This window comes from Natrix helvetica (genome assembly GCF_964273705.1).
Source record: "Natrix helvetica genome assembly, chromosome: 5".
NCBI lineage: Eukaryota > Metazoa > Chordata > Lepidosauria > Squamata > Natricidae > Natrix > Natrix helvetica.
This window is the reverse complement of record NC_138551.1, coordinates 148,409,682-148,426,057: the sequence shown is the minus strand read 5'-3', so window position 1 is coordinate 148,426,057 and position 16,376 is coordinate 148,409,682. Positions and strand designations below refer to the sequence as shown.

Here is a 16,376-nt window from a genome sequence, read left to right as displayed (position 1 = left end):
TTCTGACCCATTTTCAGCTCCTGGATCAGAGGAGCAAACTTAGGTGCAAAAGCAACAAGCCCAATTCCCAGCTCTGGTCCCACCAGTCAAGGGAGAGAAGATTAGCTTGGCTCCATCTTTCAGATCCTAATCTTTTGTTTTCCCCCCCTCGATAGTTAATCAGTTGTCTGGGGAATCAATGGCAGGAAGCAATACACTAAGATTTCTTTCTTAAGCTGCATTTACTTATCTTGGGGGGGGGTGTCTGTCAGCCCCCAGAGGAGTGGGGGTGTTGAAACTTAACACAGGGAAAATCAGTTGAGGGCACCCCACATACAGTATTTTAAGTTTCAATCAGCCTCAAAGCTACACATCTTTGACTGGAGTCAATTCAGCCAAAAATAAGCTTGGTGTGTGTGTGTAAAAATATAATTGCTATATATACAATACAATAGCAGAGATGGAAGGGACCTTGGAGGTCTTCTAGTCCAACCCCCTGCCTAGGCAGGAAACCCTATACCGTTGCAGACAAATGGCTATCCAACATCTTCTTAAAGACTTCCGGTGTTGGGGCATTCACAACTTCTGGAGGCAATTTCTGTCCCACTGATTAATTGTTCACACTGTCAGGAAATGTCTCCTTAGTTCTAAGTTGCTTCTCTCCTTGATTAGTTTTCATCCATTGCTTCTTGTCCTGCCTTCAGGTGCTTTGGAGAATAACCTGACTCCCTCTTCTTTGTGGCAACCCCTGAGATATTGGAACATTGCTATCATGTCTACCCTACTCCTTTTTTCATCAGACTAGAATAGAAAAGAATAACAGAGTTGGAAGGGACCTTGGAGGTCTTCTAGTCCAACCCCCTGCTTAGGCAGGACCACTTCAGACAAATGGTTCTGCAACATCTTAAAAACCTCGAGTTTTGGAGCATTCACAACTTCTGGAGGCAACTTATGTTCCACCGATTAATTGTCCTCACTGTCAGGAAATTCCTCCTTAATTCAAGGTTGCTTCTCTTCTTGATTAGTTTCCACCCATTGCAACTATTCTCCCAAGCACCTGAGGGCAGGACAAGAAGCAATGGGTGGAAACTAATCAGGAGAGAAGCAACTTAGAACAAAGAAGAAATTTCCTGACAGTTAGGACAATTAATCAGTGGAACAGAAGTTGCCTCCAGAAGTTGTGAATGCCCCAACAATGGAAGTCTTTAAGAAGATGTTGGATAGCCATCTGTCTGAAACGGTATAGGGTTTCCTGCCTAGGCAGGGGGTTGGACTAGAAGACCTCCAAGATCCCTTCCAACTCTGCTATGGTATTAAATATGAGCCAGCCGTGTGCAGCAGCTGCCAAAAAAGCCAACACAGTTCTAGGCTGCATCAACAGAGGGATAGAATCAAGATCACGTGAAGTGTTATTACCACTTTATAAGGCCTTGGTAAGGCCACACTTGGAATACTGCATTCAGTTCTGGTCACCACGATGTAAAAAAGATGTGGAGACTCTAGAAAAGAGTGCAAAGAAGAGCAACAAAGAGGATTAGGGGACTGGAGGCTAAAACACATGAAGAGCGGTTGCAGGAACTGGGTATGTTTAGCTTAAGAGAAAGAAGGACTAGGGGAGACATGATAGCAGTCTTCCAATATCTCAGAGGTTGCCCCAAAGAAGAGGGAGTCAAACTATTCTCCAAGGCACCTGAGGGCAGGACAAGAAGCAATGGGTGGAAACTAATCAAGGAGAGAAGCAACTTAGAACAAAGAAGAAATTTCCTGACAGTGAGGACAATTAATCAGTGGAACAGACGTTGCCTCCAGAAGTTGTGAATGCCCCAACACTGGAAGTCTTTAAGAAGATGTTGGATAGCCATTTGTCTGAAACGGTATAGGGTTTCCTGCCTAGGCAGGGGGTTGGACTAGAGGACCTCCAAGGTCCCTTCCAACTCTGCTATTGCTTTTTATTGTAGGGTGGGGGGATGGGACAACTAGAAGACTCAGATCACAAAAGTGATTTGAAACATTATTGCAATTGTTGTTACAATGTACCTTTATGGAAGTGATACAAAACAAATGATTGAAACACACTGATGATTTTGTGTTAAACTCAAAACTGCTAATACCTATGTAAATGTTGATATTTTTCTATTTTTGTTTGCAAAAGTTGTGAGACCTGGGGGGGCTTCTCCCCCCCCCCCCCCCCGCACAATGTAGCTGTCAAAATGTTTTATAACCCTATAATCCCTTTTCCCTGTAAAACTTTTAAAATCAATAAAATTTGAACAATTTAAAAAAAAGTTTTTTTTTAAAAAAAAAAAGCTACCCTGCCTCTCCTTTGAGCCTTAAAGACAACCCTGCGAGGTAGACCGAATTCTTAAGCTTAGTGACTTACGGCCGTTGCTCCGACATACGACCGTTCCACCATCCCCGTGATCTAGGGATCAACATCATCAAACCCTTGGCTCATATTGACCACCGTGGCAGTCATTCCCAGGGTCACGAGATCCCTCCCCCCCCCCCCTTTTGCAACAAGCATCGACTGGACCACAATTTAACCGGGATGGTAGAAGGCCATGATGGCTAGCCTTTTTTGTCCTCGCGTGCTGAAAACGCACTTGTGCGTGTGACAGTGAGTGTGTGTGTGTGTGCCCACATCCACAATGCAATGCAGGTGTGACCTTCCTTTGTGCCCCAACCCCTGCGCATGTGCGCATAACCTGTCCCCCATGGCCTGTTTTGGGCCTCACAGACCAGCCTGCAGCCTTCTGGGACCCTAAATGGGCCATGGGGACCTCATGCTCTTCCCCCCGCAATGCATGCGTGCACATCTCCCACATGTGCAGCAGAGACCCCAAAATCAGCTGGCCGGTGGGAGGTGTGCATGCATGTGTGGTGGTGGTGCTAAGCTGGGGCAACGGCTTTGTGTACCCACCAATAAGGGTCCACATGCCACCTATGGTTCACCATCATGGGCGTAAGGTCTCCTGCCTTGGAGCTGGGGGTTGGACTAGAAGACCTCCAAGGTCCCTTCCCAAACAAGCCTACGATTCGATGTTCGATGAAAGCTTCTGGCAGGCAAAGTCCAGGGGGAAACCCGGTTCCCTTCACCGCCCTGTGAACAACTGCTAGGGTTCACTTAATAACTGTGGCTAGAAAGGTCGTAAAATGGGACGGGAATTCACTTAACGTCTTGAAATGTGGGGTTCGGCTGTGGTGCTTATGGCAAGGACTACCTGCCTCCCATTTTCACTCCTCCCTCCACCGTTCCCCGTGGACAAGCAGTACTGCAGAAACATTTTGGGGAATAAAGCTTGTGGAGTGATGTTGCAATATAGACTGAAAAATGCCAGCAACTAGCTGGCACTTCAGTCTGGTTTGTTTGTTTTAAAATCAGCACGGTTTAGCAGAAGAAAAAAATCCATCATAGTTGGGAGGTGATTTTAGACTCAAACAAAAAGGTAAAGGTTCCCTTCGGACATACGTGCTAGTCGTTCCCCACTCTAGGGGGCGCTGCTCATCTCCGTTTCAAAGCCAAAGAGCCAGCGCTGTCCGAAGACGTCTCCGTGGTCGTGTGGCCGGCATGACTCAACCTTCAAGTCGCACGGAACGCTGTTCCCTTCCCACCCAAAGGGGTTCCTATTTTTCTACTTGCATTTTTTAACGTGCTTTCGAACTGCAGAAGCTGGGACAAGTCACGGGAGCTCACTCCGTTACGGGGCGCTAGGGGTTCGAACCGCCGAACTGCCGATCTTTCTGACCGACAAGCCCAGCGCCTTAGCCCCTGAATCAAACAATAGACAGCCACTATTTTCAACAGGAGTCGGCAACCTTAAACATTCAAGGAGGCATTTAATGGACCCGTTTCCCACAGAAAAGAAAACTCCGAGAGCCACAGAAACTCCCTTCCCGCGCCTGAATATTTCCTGAGCGCCCACAAAACTAGCACACGTAGTTGAATTAAAGGTTCTGAAACTCTGCTTTTCGAAACGCTGAATAAATCTCATGCCGGCGGGTATTACACGTTGGTGGTTGGGAGGCATATTTTGAGTGACAGGGAGCCGCAGCAGAGGGATTGAAAGAGCCACATGCGGCTCTAGAGCCACAGGGGTTGCTGACCCCTGAACTAGCCCTGATTCGATTCCAAAAGGCGGCTTTGAAACTTTCCCAAACGTTTTACAGCACGTGTAAAAAAAGCAGCTGGCTTTACGGGTGCAGATGTTTGAGGCTGGCTACCCACAGCAGCACTGTTTCAAAGGCTCTTCGAAAGCCAGCGCCTCGCCTTCCTCGCCATCTAAAAATACTTAATTATGGCCCCAGCAGAACATTTTTAAACCCAATGAGAATCATATGTCCTTGTCTTTAAGAAAATGGAATTCTGGCCGAAGGGTGTCGGTTGTTTTTTTCTTCCCCAAAGTGCCTCTAATCAAACAGGCATTCATGAGTGCCACCCAATCCGTCTTTCGACTGAGTTGGCACTGACGGGAGATCAAAAAGATTTGTGGGCACAACGGTGCAATGAAAGAATCACAGCAGCATTCACTCAAGACGTTGGGTGATATTCAGCCATTCGGTTCATAAAATCAAGGACGATACAGTTACCGTGTTTCCCCCAAAATAAGACCGAGTCTTATTTTCTTTGGAAACCACTCCCCCCCCCCGCCAAAAACAGCTAGGGCCGTGGTGGCAAACCTATGGCCCATGTGCCACAGGTGGCATGCAGCGCCATTCACCCTAGTTCAGCTGTACCTCCCAACAGGCAGCTAGTTGTCGGATCTCTGCCGTGGATGCCCATGGAGGTGGGGCACATACATGGGGCTGGGCCCGCATTGCATTCAAGGGGAGGGGGGTTGGGCATGCGTGCATTAATTCACACATGCACGTCAATGTAGAAAAGGTGTGGAGACTCCGGAAAGAGTGCAGAGAAGAGCAACAAAGAGGATGAAGGGACTGGAGGCTAAAACATATGAAGAACGGTTGCAGGAACTGGGTAGGTCTAGTTGAATGAAAAGAAGGGCCAGGGGAGACAGGATAGCAGTCTTCCAATATCTCAGGGGTTGCCCCAAAGAAGAGGGAGTCAAGCTATTCTCCAAAGCATCTGAGTGTAGAACAAGAAGCAATGGGTGGAAACTAATCAAGGAGAGAAGCAACTTAGAACTGAGGAGAAATTTCCTGACAGTTAGAACAATTAATCAGTGGAACAGCTTGCCTCCAGAAGTTGTGAATGCCCCAACAATGGAAGTCTTTAAGAAGATGTTGGATAGCCATTTGTCTGAAGTGGTGTAGGGTTTCCTGCCTGAGCAGGGGGTTGGACTAGAAGACCTCCAAGGTCCCTTCCAACTCTGCTATTGTATTATTGTTATTATATTAGGCTTATCCCAAATAAATTGTGCTAGGCCTTACTTTTTGAATAGACCTTATTTTCGGGGAAACACAGTCGTTCTGTACTTACGACCACAGTCGAGCCTAACATTTATGTTGCTAAGTGAGGCATTTAAGCGAGTTTTGTCCCCTTTTGCGACCTTTCTTGCACCCGTGGTTAAGGGAATCACCGCAGTTGTTTAAGTTAGCGACACTAACGTAAACCGCCGCGCTGTTAAGTGAACAGGTTGTTCAGTGAATCTTTGACTTTGCTCGCCATTGGGGATCCCATGACAGCAACGGTCGTTAAGTATGAACCAGTTGGAAAAGGACCTGAATTTTGATTCCTGCTACAAAGGCCGTAAGCGTGAGAAAAACTTTTTTCAGCGCTATTGTGACCTCGGTCACTAAATGAACGGTCGTTAAGCCGAGGACTGCCAAGAGTTAGTTCGGCCACCAAACTCCAGCTGACGTTCCTTCAAAACTCACATTTGGCAATAGTGTCTTTTGCAAATGACGCGCAAGAGAAATTGAGGACTGAACGCTCCTGGCGAAGTCCAAAGCAGCTTCATTGAGTTTGATGATATATTGCTATACTTTCTTTTTCTTAACCATCTGCCTCTGGATCATTTAATTCTACCTCATCCCTGCAGCAAATCCCTGTAAATTGCTCAATTCCTTTTCGTAGAGTTGAGAATTATTCCTAGATTCCTATTCCTCTCTCTCTCTCTCTCTCTCTCTCTCTCTCTCTCTCTCTCTCTCTCTCTCTCTCTCTCTCTCTCTCTCTCTCTCTCTCTCTCTCTTCTCTCTCTCTCTCTCTCTCTCATATAAAAAGGCAACATTAAAAAAAATATATGGTTTTCTGCCTGCATGGTCTTCTGTGATGAGCCGAAGGACAGAAAGAGGGAGTAATGACCTTCCTCCCATATTTAGGCATACCAGGGGTTGTAACACAAATACATATATATATCGTCACGAAATCTCCATAACTGTAAAGCCTACAAACCTGAAATTTGGCACATGTTGGCTTCTAGGTGCTCGCTAAGAAAGGATTTTTTGAAATGACCATCAGATCATTAGTAATTCTTATACAGTAATTAATACACCCTGATGCTAAGGAGTTAGACACTCTACTCCCCCTCCCCAACTGAAAAGAACTCTGTTCCAACTGCCAGTTGTCTTATATTAACACGCTCTGATGCTAAGGAGTTAGACACTCTACTCCCCCTCCCCAACTGAGAAGAACTCTATTCCAATTGCCAGTTGCCTTATATTAACACGCTCTGATGCTAAGGCGTTAGACACTCTACTCCCCCTCCCCAACTGAGAAGAACTCTGTTCCAACTGCCAGTTGCCACCATTCCGTTACCTCAGTTCAAACTGGCAGACGTTCCACTCCTTCCCTCAGGAGCGGTCTGGGGCTGCTTACAGTACTAAACGTCGGTACCTCACCAAAGTGCCTACGCTTATTCCACCTATGGAATTGCTTCCGGACTCAAGGCGGCAGGAGCGATATTCCCTTCTGTGTTTCAATCACCGACGGCCACTGAGCCAATGGACTGTGAATCGAATTTCCCCTGCATAGCCCGATCGCATAGCTTCATCACAAAGCGCAGGTGTCCAGCTAGTATAATATAATAACCTTAATATAATAACCCAGAAGATCATGCTGTGGCAGGGGATAAAACTTAGATAAATATCTTCGGAAAAGCTGTGGGAAGACCTTGCTTTGCACAAAGGGATTCTCCCCACCCACCCAAGACCCTCTTTCATTGCACCGTTGTGCCCACAAATCTTTTTGATCTCCCATCAGGGCCAACTCAGTTGTAAGATGGACTGGATGACCTACAGGGTCCCAACTCTGCTAATCTGTTAAATCAAAGGACCCTTTAAAAGATGCTGCGAAATCTTTAAGCCAGCATCTGCCAATCTTGGCAACTGTACATTACGTGGATTTCAATTCCCAGAATTCCAGTCATACATTCTGCACCAACACCACTTGCTGGTGAGCTCCCACAGTCACACGTGGTTTATATTATCACCGCGCAAACCTGGTTTGTTAAAAAACAAAGTTAAAACACACCCAGGCTTAGTGCAAGGTGTACATCAAGACTTCAGCCTGGAAGAGAGGTTTTGCTGTATTTAATTCAGACTTATTCTCAGACAGTCATCAATTGTGTTATTATTAGGGGGTATTTACAAAGAGGCTTGCTCCTGGGGAGGAAAGCGATGGCAAATCTAGACAGCATGCTAAAAAGCAGAGACGTCACCCTGCCAACACAAGGGCGCCTAGTCAAGGCGATGGTTTTCCCAGTTGCAATGGATGGCTGTGAAGGTTGGACCATAAGGAAGGCTGAGCGCCAAAGAATGGAGGCCTTTAAACTCTGGTGCTGGAGAAGAAGACTCCTGCATTGAGTCCCTTGGAGTGCAAGGCCATCCCACCGGTCAGTCCTGGAGGAGATCCACCCTGATTGCTCTTTAGAAGGCCAGATCCTGAAGAGGAAACTCAAAGACTTTGGCCACCTGATGAGAAGGAAGAAAGGACTCCCTGGAGAAGAGCCTCATGCTGGGAACGATGGAGGGCAAAAGAAGAAGGGGACGGCAGAGAAGGAGGTGGGTGGATGGAGTCACCGAAGCAGCCGGCATGATCTTAAATGGACTCCAGAGGATGGTAAGAGGAGGGAAGGCCTGGAGGAACGTTGTCCATGGGGTCGCGAAGGGTGAGACACGACTTCGCCACTAACAACAACATTTATCCATCAATTTCGAATCACAATCACAAAAGAATCACAATCTGACACAAGTATATAGTAAAGGAAAGGGAACAAGTGCCTGTGGATTGTTTTTGTTTGTTTTTGTGGCTGAGAGTTTAAAAGGAAACTTTTATAAAACTTTTACATAGAATGTAACTTTTAAGAGTAGCTCGGAGGGGGGGGGGAAACAAGGTGAATGTTTGCTCCCAAAATGTCCTGCTGACTCGTGGTAGAAGGGAGGGAGGTTTTTATTTGGGGGGGGGGAATGTTGAGGTGTCCAAGGCACACAAAATCGGGGTTGGGAGGGTTATTCCCCATTTCTTGGAGAGAGCTGGTTCTAAAAAAAAGGAGTTTAGTTCAATTTTTTCCAGTCCTGGATGGCACAATCAGCTACTGCCTACTTCCCTGAGTGATGCTGCTATGAAGGGGGAAAAGGGGGCGGAGGGCAGGGGGGCAGAAACTCAGCTTGTGGGGAAGAAAGAAAGAAAGAAAGAAAGAAAGAAAGAAAGAAAGAAAGAAAGAAAGAAAGAAAGAAACTTCTTCCTCCCAACTAATCTAACCCTGCAAAATAAAATCCCTCTTGATATCTTCTGGGGAAAGAGAGCCAGCTGCTGAGATAAAAGCACAGAAACCTAGAAGACTGTTTTCCTTTTTTTCCTTTCTTTCTTTCTTTCTTTCTTTCTTTTTCTTTCTTTCCTTCCTCCGCTCTCTCTTTCTTTCCCTCTCTTTCTTTCTCTTTCCTTCCTTCGCTCTTTCTTTCTTTTTTCCTTCCTTTCATCTTTCTTTCTCTCTCTCTCTTTACTTCCTCCGCACTTTCTTTCTTTCCCCCTCTTTCCTTCTTTCTTTCCCTCTTTCTTTTTCTTTCCTTCCCTCTTTCTTTCCTTCCTTCTCTCTCTCTCTCTCTCTCTCTCTCTCTCTCCCTTTCCTCCTCCCTTTCTTCCTTCCTTTTCTCCTAACCAGAGACCGGAGGGGGGTAGGGGTGGAAGGACGGGCGGGGCGGGGGGGGGGAGATGGGAAAGCAACAAGTGAGGCCACGCGATCGCCCTTTTTCCTCCCAGTTCTCCAGCAAGTAAAATTCGGACCGAGAAGAAAAGGCCCCCCTCCACTAAATTTCCCACCGCGGGTGTGCGCGTGCGTGGGGAACTGGGTTTCTTCCTCCTCTCTCTCTTCCTCCCCTCTCTCTCTCTCTCTCTCTCTCTCTCTCTCTGTATGTGTATCTCTTTCTCTCTCCCTCCCTCCCTCTCTCTTCCTCTCCTCTTCTCCTCTCTCTCTTCAACTCTCTCTCTCTCTCTCTCTCTCTCTCTCTCTCTCTCTCTCTGTATCTCCCTTTCTCTGTCCCTCCCTCCCTCCCTCTCTCTTCCTCTCCTCTTCCCCTCTCTCTCCTCTTCCTCTCTCTTCCTCTCTCTCTTCCTCTCCTCTCTGTATCTCTATCTCTCTCTCCTCCCCCCATCAGCCGCTGCCCCGCGCTTACCTTGCACGAGTAGGTCTGGTGCACCGGGTCGACGTTGAAGATCTCCTCCACCGTGCCGGTCAGGACGACGTTGGCCTCTTCCTCCCGCCGCTCCAGCTCTTTCTCCGGACAGCTCCGGTTGCCGCGGGCCGGCCACGGCCCCAGCGCCAGCGCCAGCAGGAGCAGCAGCAGCAGAGGCGGAGGCAGGCGGGCGGCGGCGGAGGGCGACCGGGGGGAACCCTTCGCCCGCCGCATCGCGGCAACAAAAGACCCGGCGGCGAGTCCGCGAGGAAGCCGGGGAATGGGGTGGGGGGGTTGGCCCCGCGTCCCTAAGCGGCCAGCCCCTTTGGCGCGGCGATCCTAAGTTGCCAGGCGCGCGGGGAAAGGGCGAGAGAGAGAGAGATCCAGAGAGAGCGAGAAAGAGATCCAGGGAGAGCGAGGAGAGCGAGAGTGCGAGAGCTCTAGAGATCCAGAAAGCGCGAGAAAGAGATCCAGAGAGAGCGACAGAGATCTAGAGAGAGAGAGAAAGTGCGGCCGGGAAAGAAGGGAGGGAAAGGAGAAGGAAAAAAGAGAGAGAGACGGGGGAGGTGGCGTGGCCGGCCCCGCCGAGAGCTCCGTCCCTTCCCGGCTCAAACTGGCCGCTTCCTTGGCCGCCGCTGGCTGCAAAGGGCCGCGGCGGGGGCGGCTGGGGAGGAGGAGGAGGAAAGAGGGAAAGAGAGAGAGAAAGCCGGGCTGCGCTGCCCGCCTCTGCAGCCGCGGGAGGGACCGAGAGAGAGAGAGAGGCGGGCTTGGAGTGGGGAGGGGGACGGGGCTCCGGCACAGAGACCGCCCCCTGCCCGCCGCTGGAACCGCCGACGCCGCTCCGGTGAAATGGGTAAATCGCGCCGCCGCCGCCGCGCGTGATGTGACTCGCCAAGGTGCAGCGGCGCTGGGCTCAAGGCCCTCCGGAGGGCGGGCGGACGGGCGAGAAAGGCGGAGCCCGCGGCTCGGACGGCGCTGCCTCGGGCGGAAGGGAGGAGGCGCCGCCGGCCGCCTGTCTGGTCGCCCGCCCGCTGGGCACTTGCGAGGATTGGTATTAATGGAGTAGAATTTTAGCATAGCGCAGCATAGGATAGCATAGCATAGAATAGAATAGAATAGAATAGAATAAGGAATGGAATGGAATGGAATGGAAGAGAATTCTGGAATACAATAGCATAGAATAGCATACCATAGAATAAGGAATGGAATAGAACAGAACAGAACAGAATAGAATAGAATAGAATAGAATAAGGAATGGAATGGAAGAGACTTTTAGAATAGCATAGCATAGCAGAGGATAGAATAGAATAAGGAATGGAATGGAATGGAAGAGGATTTTAGAATAGAATAGAATAGAATAGAATAAGGAATGGAATGGAAGAGAATTTTAGAATAGAATAGAATAAGGAATGGAATGGAATGGAAGAGAATTTTAGAATAGAGTAGAATAGAATAGAGAATGGAATGAAATGGAAGAGAATTTTAGAATAGAATATATTAGAATAGAATAGAATAGAATAGAATAGAATAAGGAATGGAATGGAATGGAAAAGAATTATAGAATAGAATAAGGAATGGAATGGAAGAGAATTTTAGAATAGAATAGAATAAGGAATGGAATGGAATGGAATGGAAGAGAATTTTAGAATAGAATAGAATAGAATAGAATAGAATAGAATAGAGAATGGAATGAAATGGAAGAGAATTTTAGAATATATTAGAATAGAATAGAATAGAATAGAATAGAATAGAATAAGGAATGGAATGGAATGGAATGGAAAAGAATTATAGAATAGAATAAGGAATGGAATGGAAGAGAATTTTAGAATAGAATAGAATAAGGAATGGAATGGAATGGAATGGAAGAGAATTTTAGAATAGAATAGAATAAGGAATGGAATAGAATAGAATTTTAGAATAGAATAGAATATCATAGAGTAGCATAGAATAGAATAAGGAATGGAATAGAATAGAATAGAATGTAGTATAGAAAATAGAATAGAATAAGCAATGGAATGGAATGGAATAGAACAGAATAGAAACAATGAAAGGGAAGGGAGATAATGTAGCAAAAGGAAATTGCGGATTAAAAAGAAGAGAGGGAGCAGTTACAGCTGAAGAAGCAAAATACACACACACACACACACACGCACACACGCACACACACACACACACAAACACCGGAGCAGAGCAGAGCATTTGAAAAGTTGAAACCCAGCCAGAATGGCAAAGCAGCCACTGATTCTACAAAGAAATGATGCCGCTTTGGGGGAGACCCCGCTTTTCTTTCACTCCAGGCCAAATCTGAGACGAGTTTTAAATTGTGCGCTTCGTAGGGAGGAAGAGCTGGGGAAATGGACCATGTTCCTCCAGGCCTTCCTGTCCTCTCCCATCCTCTGGAGTCCATTGAAGCTCACGCCGACTGCTTCAGTGACTCCATCCAGCCACCTCATTCTCTGTCATCCCCTTCTTCTCTTGCCCTCCATCGTTCCCAGCATCGGGCTCTTCTCCAGGGAGTCCTTCTTCCTTCTCATCAGGTGGCCAAAGTCTTTGAGTTTCCTCTTCAGGATCTGGCCTTCTAAAGAGCAGTCAGGGTTGATCTCCTCTAGGACTGACCGGTTGGATGGCCTTACAGTCCAAGGGACTCAATGCAGGAGTCTTCTTCTCCAGCACCAGAGTTCAAAGGCCTCCATTCTTCTTTGGCGCTCAGCCTTCCTTACGGTCCAACCTTCACAGCCATTCATTGCAACTGGGAAAACCATCGCCTTGACTAGGCGCCCTTGTGTTGGCAGGGCGATGCCTCTGCTTTTTAGTCTGCTGTCTAGATTTGCCATAGCTTTCCTCCCCAGGAGCAAGCCTCTTTTAATTTCTTGGCTGCAGTCCCCCTCTACGGCAATCCCTGAAAATAAAATATATCCATTTCTTCCCTCATCGATTTGCCATGAATTGAGAGGGCCAGATGCCACGATCTTAGCATTCTTTAACGTTGAGTTTCAAACCAACTTTTGCACTCTCCTCCTTCACCCGCATCAAGAGGCTCTTTAGTTCCTCTTCACTTTCTTTCTTTTTATTTTAACTGCAGTTAAACTGGGTTCATGCCACACACACACCTTAATAAACCATGGAATGCCAACCACAGATTCACGCAAAGCTCTTAGCCATAAATGATGACTGAATATGTTGGGTGAATCCAATGCTATTTCCAACCGGCCATCGATATTATATCCAATTTATACAGAGCACTAGAAAGATTGCAGGCTCATATAATACATAATTCCAAAAATAAACCAACATTTTTTCTGTTTGGCCCAACAAGTTCAGAGAGGGAGCTTTTCTGAATACCTCTGAAGACGCATTCAGAAGAGAGAATGTTTGCACAGCGTGGTTAATCAGCTCAGAAAGATGGGGGAGATTCCGGCAGATAACACGTTAACCTGATTAGTTTTTATCTGGGCTTCGTGTGGGGTTTATATGTTTGTGCTAATCCACCCTTTTTAATTAGTTTTGTGATTCATCGCATTTTGGAATTCCAGAAAGTGGGTTAACTCATCCGTTGGGTTTAAACCTGGAGGCTCCTTGAAGCAACTGCGGCATAGAAAATGCTAGATATTTTTTAAAGGGAGTCTTAGTTGTAGCTTTCTGGTTTGTTTGCGCCCCCCCCCCCATGCAATTCAGGACTGCAATTATTTGAATTCTTTTCCTTTTTTTTTTTTACTTATTGTTCCTTGTTTACATTTCCAAATCCTGAGCCTACGTTCACCATGCCCCTTGTGATATTTTGAAAATAAAATGCTTTAATTTGAAAGCTGTCTCGATGGAAAGTCTTCATTTTGAGTGGCAGGTCGAGTCATATTTTACACATACACACACACGCACACACAGTGCCTTCTGAAGTTCCTCACACACACACACACACACACACACACAACGCCTTCTGAAGTTCCAGGTGTCTGGTATACCTGAGCTGAATTTGGGTTCCACAGGTAAAAATACAATACAATACAATAGCAGAGTTGGAAGGGACCTTGGAGGTCTTCTAGTCCAACCCCCTGCCTAGGCAGGAAACCCTATACCGTTTCAGACAGATGGCTATTCAACATCTTCTTAAAGACTTCCTGTGTTGGGGCATTCACAACTTCTGGAGGCAACTTCTGTTCCACTGATTAAAAAAAGATGGGGGGGGGGGCTATCTTGATTTTAAAAAAAAGATGTAATGTACTGTTTCATGAAGGGACGCGGTGGCTCAGTGGCTAAGACGATGAGCTTGTTGATCAAAAGGTCGGCAGTTTGGCGGTTCGAATCCCTAGCGCCGCATCACGGAGGGAGCTCCCGTGACTTGTCCCAGCTTCTGCCAACCTAGCTGTTCGAAAGCACTTTAAAAAATGCAAGTAGAAAAATAGGAACCACTTTTGGTGGGAAGGGAACAGCGTTCCGTGCGCCTTCGGCGTTGAGTCATGCCGGCCACATGACCACGGAGACGTCTTCGGACAGCGCTGGCTCTTCGGCTTTGAAACGGAGATGAGCACCGCCCCCTAGAGTCGGGAATGACCAGCACATATGTGCGAGGGGAGCCTTTACCTTTATTGTTTCATAAAAAAGATGTTGAGGCTCTGGAAAAAGTAAGAGAAGATCAGCAAAGATGATTAGGAGGATGGAGACTAAAACACAGGAAGAACGGTTGCAGGAATTGGGAATGTCTGGTTTAATGAAAAGAAGCACTAAGGGTGGCATGGTAGCACTGGTTTGATATTTAAGGGGCTGCCACAAAGAAGAGGGAGCCAACCTATTCTCCATAGCAATGGGTGGAAACTAATCAAGGGGAGAAGCAACCTAGAACTAAGGAGAAATTTCCTGACAGTGAGAACAATTAACTAGTGGAACAACTTCTCGTAAATGCCCCAACACTGGAAGTTTTTAAGAAGAAGTTGGGTAACCATTTGTCTGAAATCGTATTTGGCTTTCCTGCCCGAGCAGGGGGTTGGACTAGAAGACCTCTAAGGTCCCTTCCAAATCTGTAATTCTGTAACCGGTGTATCCCCTGTTTTCTCAATCAACAGGAAATCCGTTCTCCCCCCCCCCCTTTTCTGAAGTCCCACTGCATTCAATGAGGTTGACTCTCCTCTGAAATCTGTCAAAAACACACACACACAAAAAGACGAGCCATTTGATTTCTTCTCGAAATATTTGGGACCACAGTTCCCATCAGGTCTAGTGGAGGCAAGGGACGGAGGGAATCGTAGTCTGGAGGATGTTACCTATACAGCTACATCCTCTGCTTTCTCTGCCTGAATAAAAGATCCCATTTCTCTGTTCAAATTATCGGTTTATTTACAGTTCCGTGATAAAAGTAACGCAGAGGCCTTCTCTTTTTTTCCATTTAAGCTCCTGGTGTTTACACTCTTCGGAGCCCTTAAAACAGCTCCGGGAATATCTGTCAACCATCCAGCCGGCCAATTTGTCAATATCCTTGCAAAGCTATCCCAGAGGAGTAAACGATTAACCGAAGATTTTTCCCAGGGCAGTTTTCTTGTTTAAATCGAGCTCGCGTCTGTTGAGAAAATATTTTGCTCTGGGTTCAAAACGGATGCGCCGTTTCCTTCCCGCGCGCACTTTTATCTCTTTAAGATTAAGCCTCTCCGTCGTCGTTGACATTGGACATTTGAAAAGGATTTGGGCTTCGATTGCAACACGCCGCACTCCCTAGGGGACCGTCCCTGGGAGACCAATCCCGCCTGCTTGGATAATGATTGTCGGATAACTAAATTTATTAGTGGGAGCTGGAATATGTTCTGAAGGAAGGAAAAGAGGAAAGATTTGTACAGTTGCCAAACAAGTAGAAGAGATAATCCTCTTTGTTTTTTCAGCTGAGGACACAGGAAAGCACTGGTTTCCCCCCCCCCCCCCGAGTATTTGGGTCCAGTTCAGCTCTTTTTTGGGGTTTTATGATTGGGTTTTCATTATTGTCATTATTTGCTGGATACCCGTGCTTCGCGACGAAACTATGTGAGGAGAAATCCAGTTCGCTCCGATTCAATCCGTTGGCTCAGTGGCGGTTGGTGATTGAAACACAGAAGGGAATATCGCTCCCGCCACCTTGAGTCCGGACGCAGTTCCATAGGTGGAAGGCGTAGACATTTTGGTGAGGTACCGACGTTTAGTACTGTAGGAAGCTCCCAGACCGCTCCTGAGGGAAGGAGTGGAACGCCTGCCAGTTGGAACTGAGGTAACGGAATGTGAGGAAACTGGCAGTTGGAACAGAGTTCTTTTCAGGTGGGGAGGGGGAGTAGAATTCCTTAGTATCAGAGCCAGAGGGGTTCCTACTGTTTCAGCCTGGGTGACTCCATCCAGCCACCTCATTCTCTGTTGTCCCCTTCTTCTTTTGCCCTCCGTCGTTCCCAGCATTAGGCTCTTCTCCAGTGAGTCCTTCCTTCTCATCAGGTGGCCAAAGTACTTGAGTTTCCTCTTCAGGATCTGGCCTTCTAAAGAGCAATCCGGGTTGATCTCCTCTAGGACTGACCAGTTGGATGGCCTTGCAGTCCAAGGGACTCATTGCAGGAGTCTTCTTCTCCAGCACCCGAGTTCAAAGGCCTCCTTTCTTCTTTGGCGCTCAGCCTTCCTTACGGTCCAACCTTCACAGCCATCCATTGCAACTGGGAAAACCACAGCCTTGACTATACACGCTTTTGTTGGCAGGGTGATGTCTCTGCTTTTTAGTCGGCTGTCTAAATTTGCCATAGCTTTCCTCCCCAGGAGCAAGCCTCTTTTAATTTCTTGGCTGCAGTCCTTCCTCTTTTACTCTTTACTTTGTACTCCTTCGCTCTTGCAAC

General features: G+C 47.1%; 1 protein-coding gene across 2 annotated transcripts in view; it reads right to left on the bottom strand.

Annotated features, from left to right (window-relative positions):
* The window catches only part of AGRN (agrin), a 277,808-nt gene extending 267,862 nt beyond the window's left edge, over positions 1–9,946 (bottom strand). For both annotated transcript variants that reach the window (XM_081954875.1, XM_081954876.1), the window contains exon 1: positions 9,550–9,946. In XM_081954875.1, coding sequence (XP_081811001.1) covers positions 9,550–9,783 — 234 coding nt within the window. In that variant the 5' untranslated portion in view covers positions 9,784–9,946. The remainder of the gene's footprint in view (positions 1–9,549) is intronic.
* Between the last annotated feature and the right edge of the window lie 6,430 nt (positions 9,947–16,376).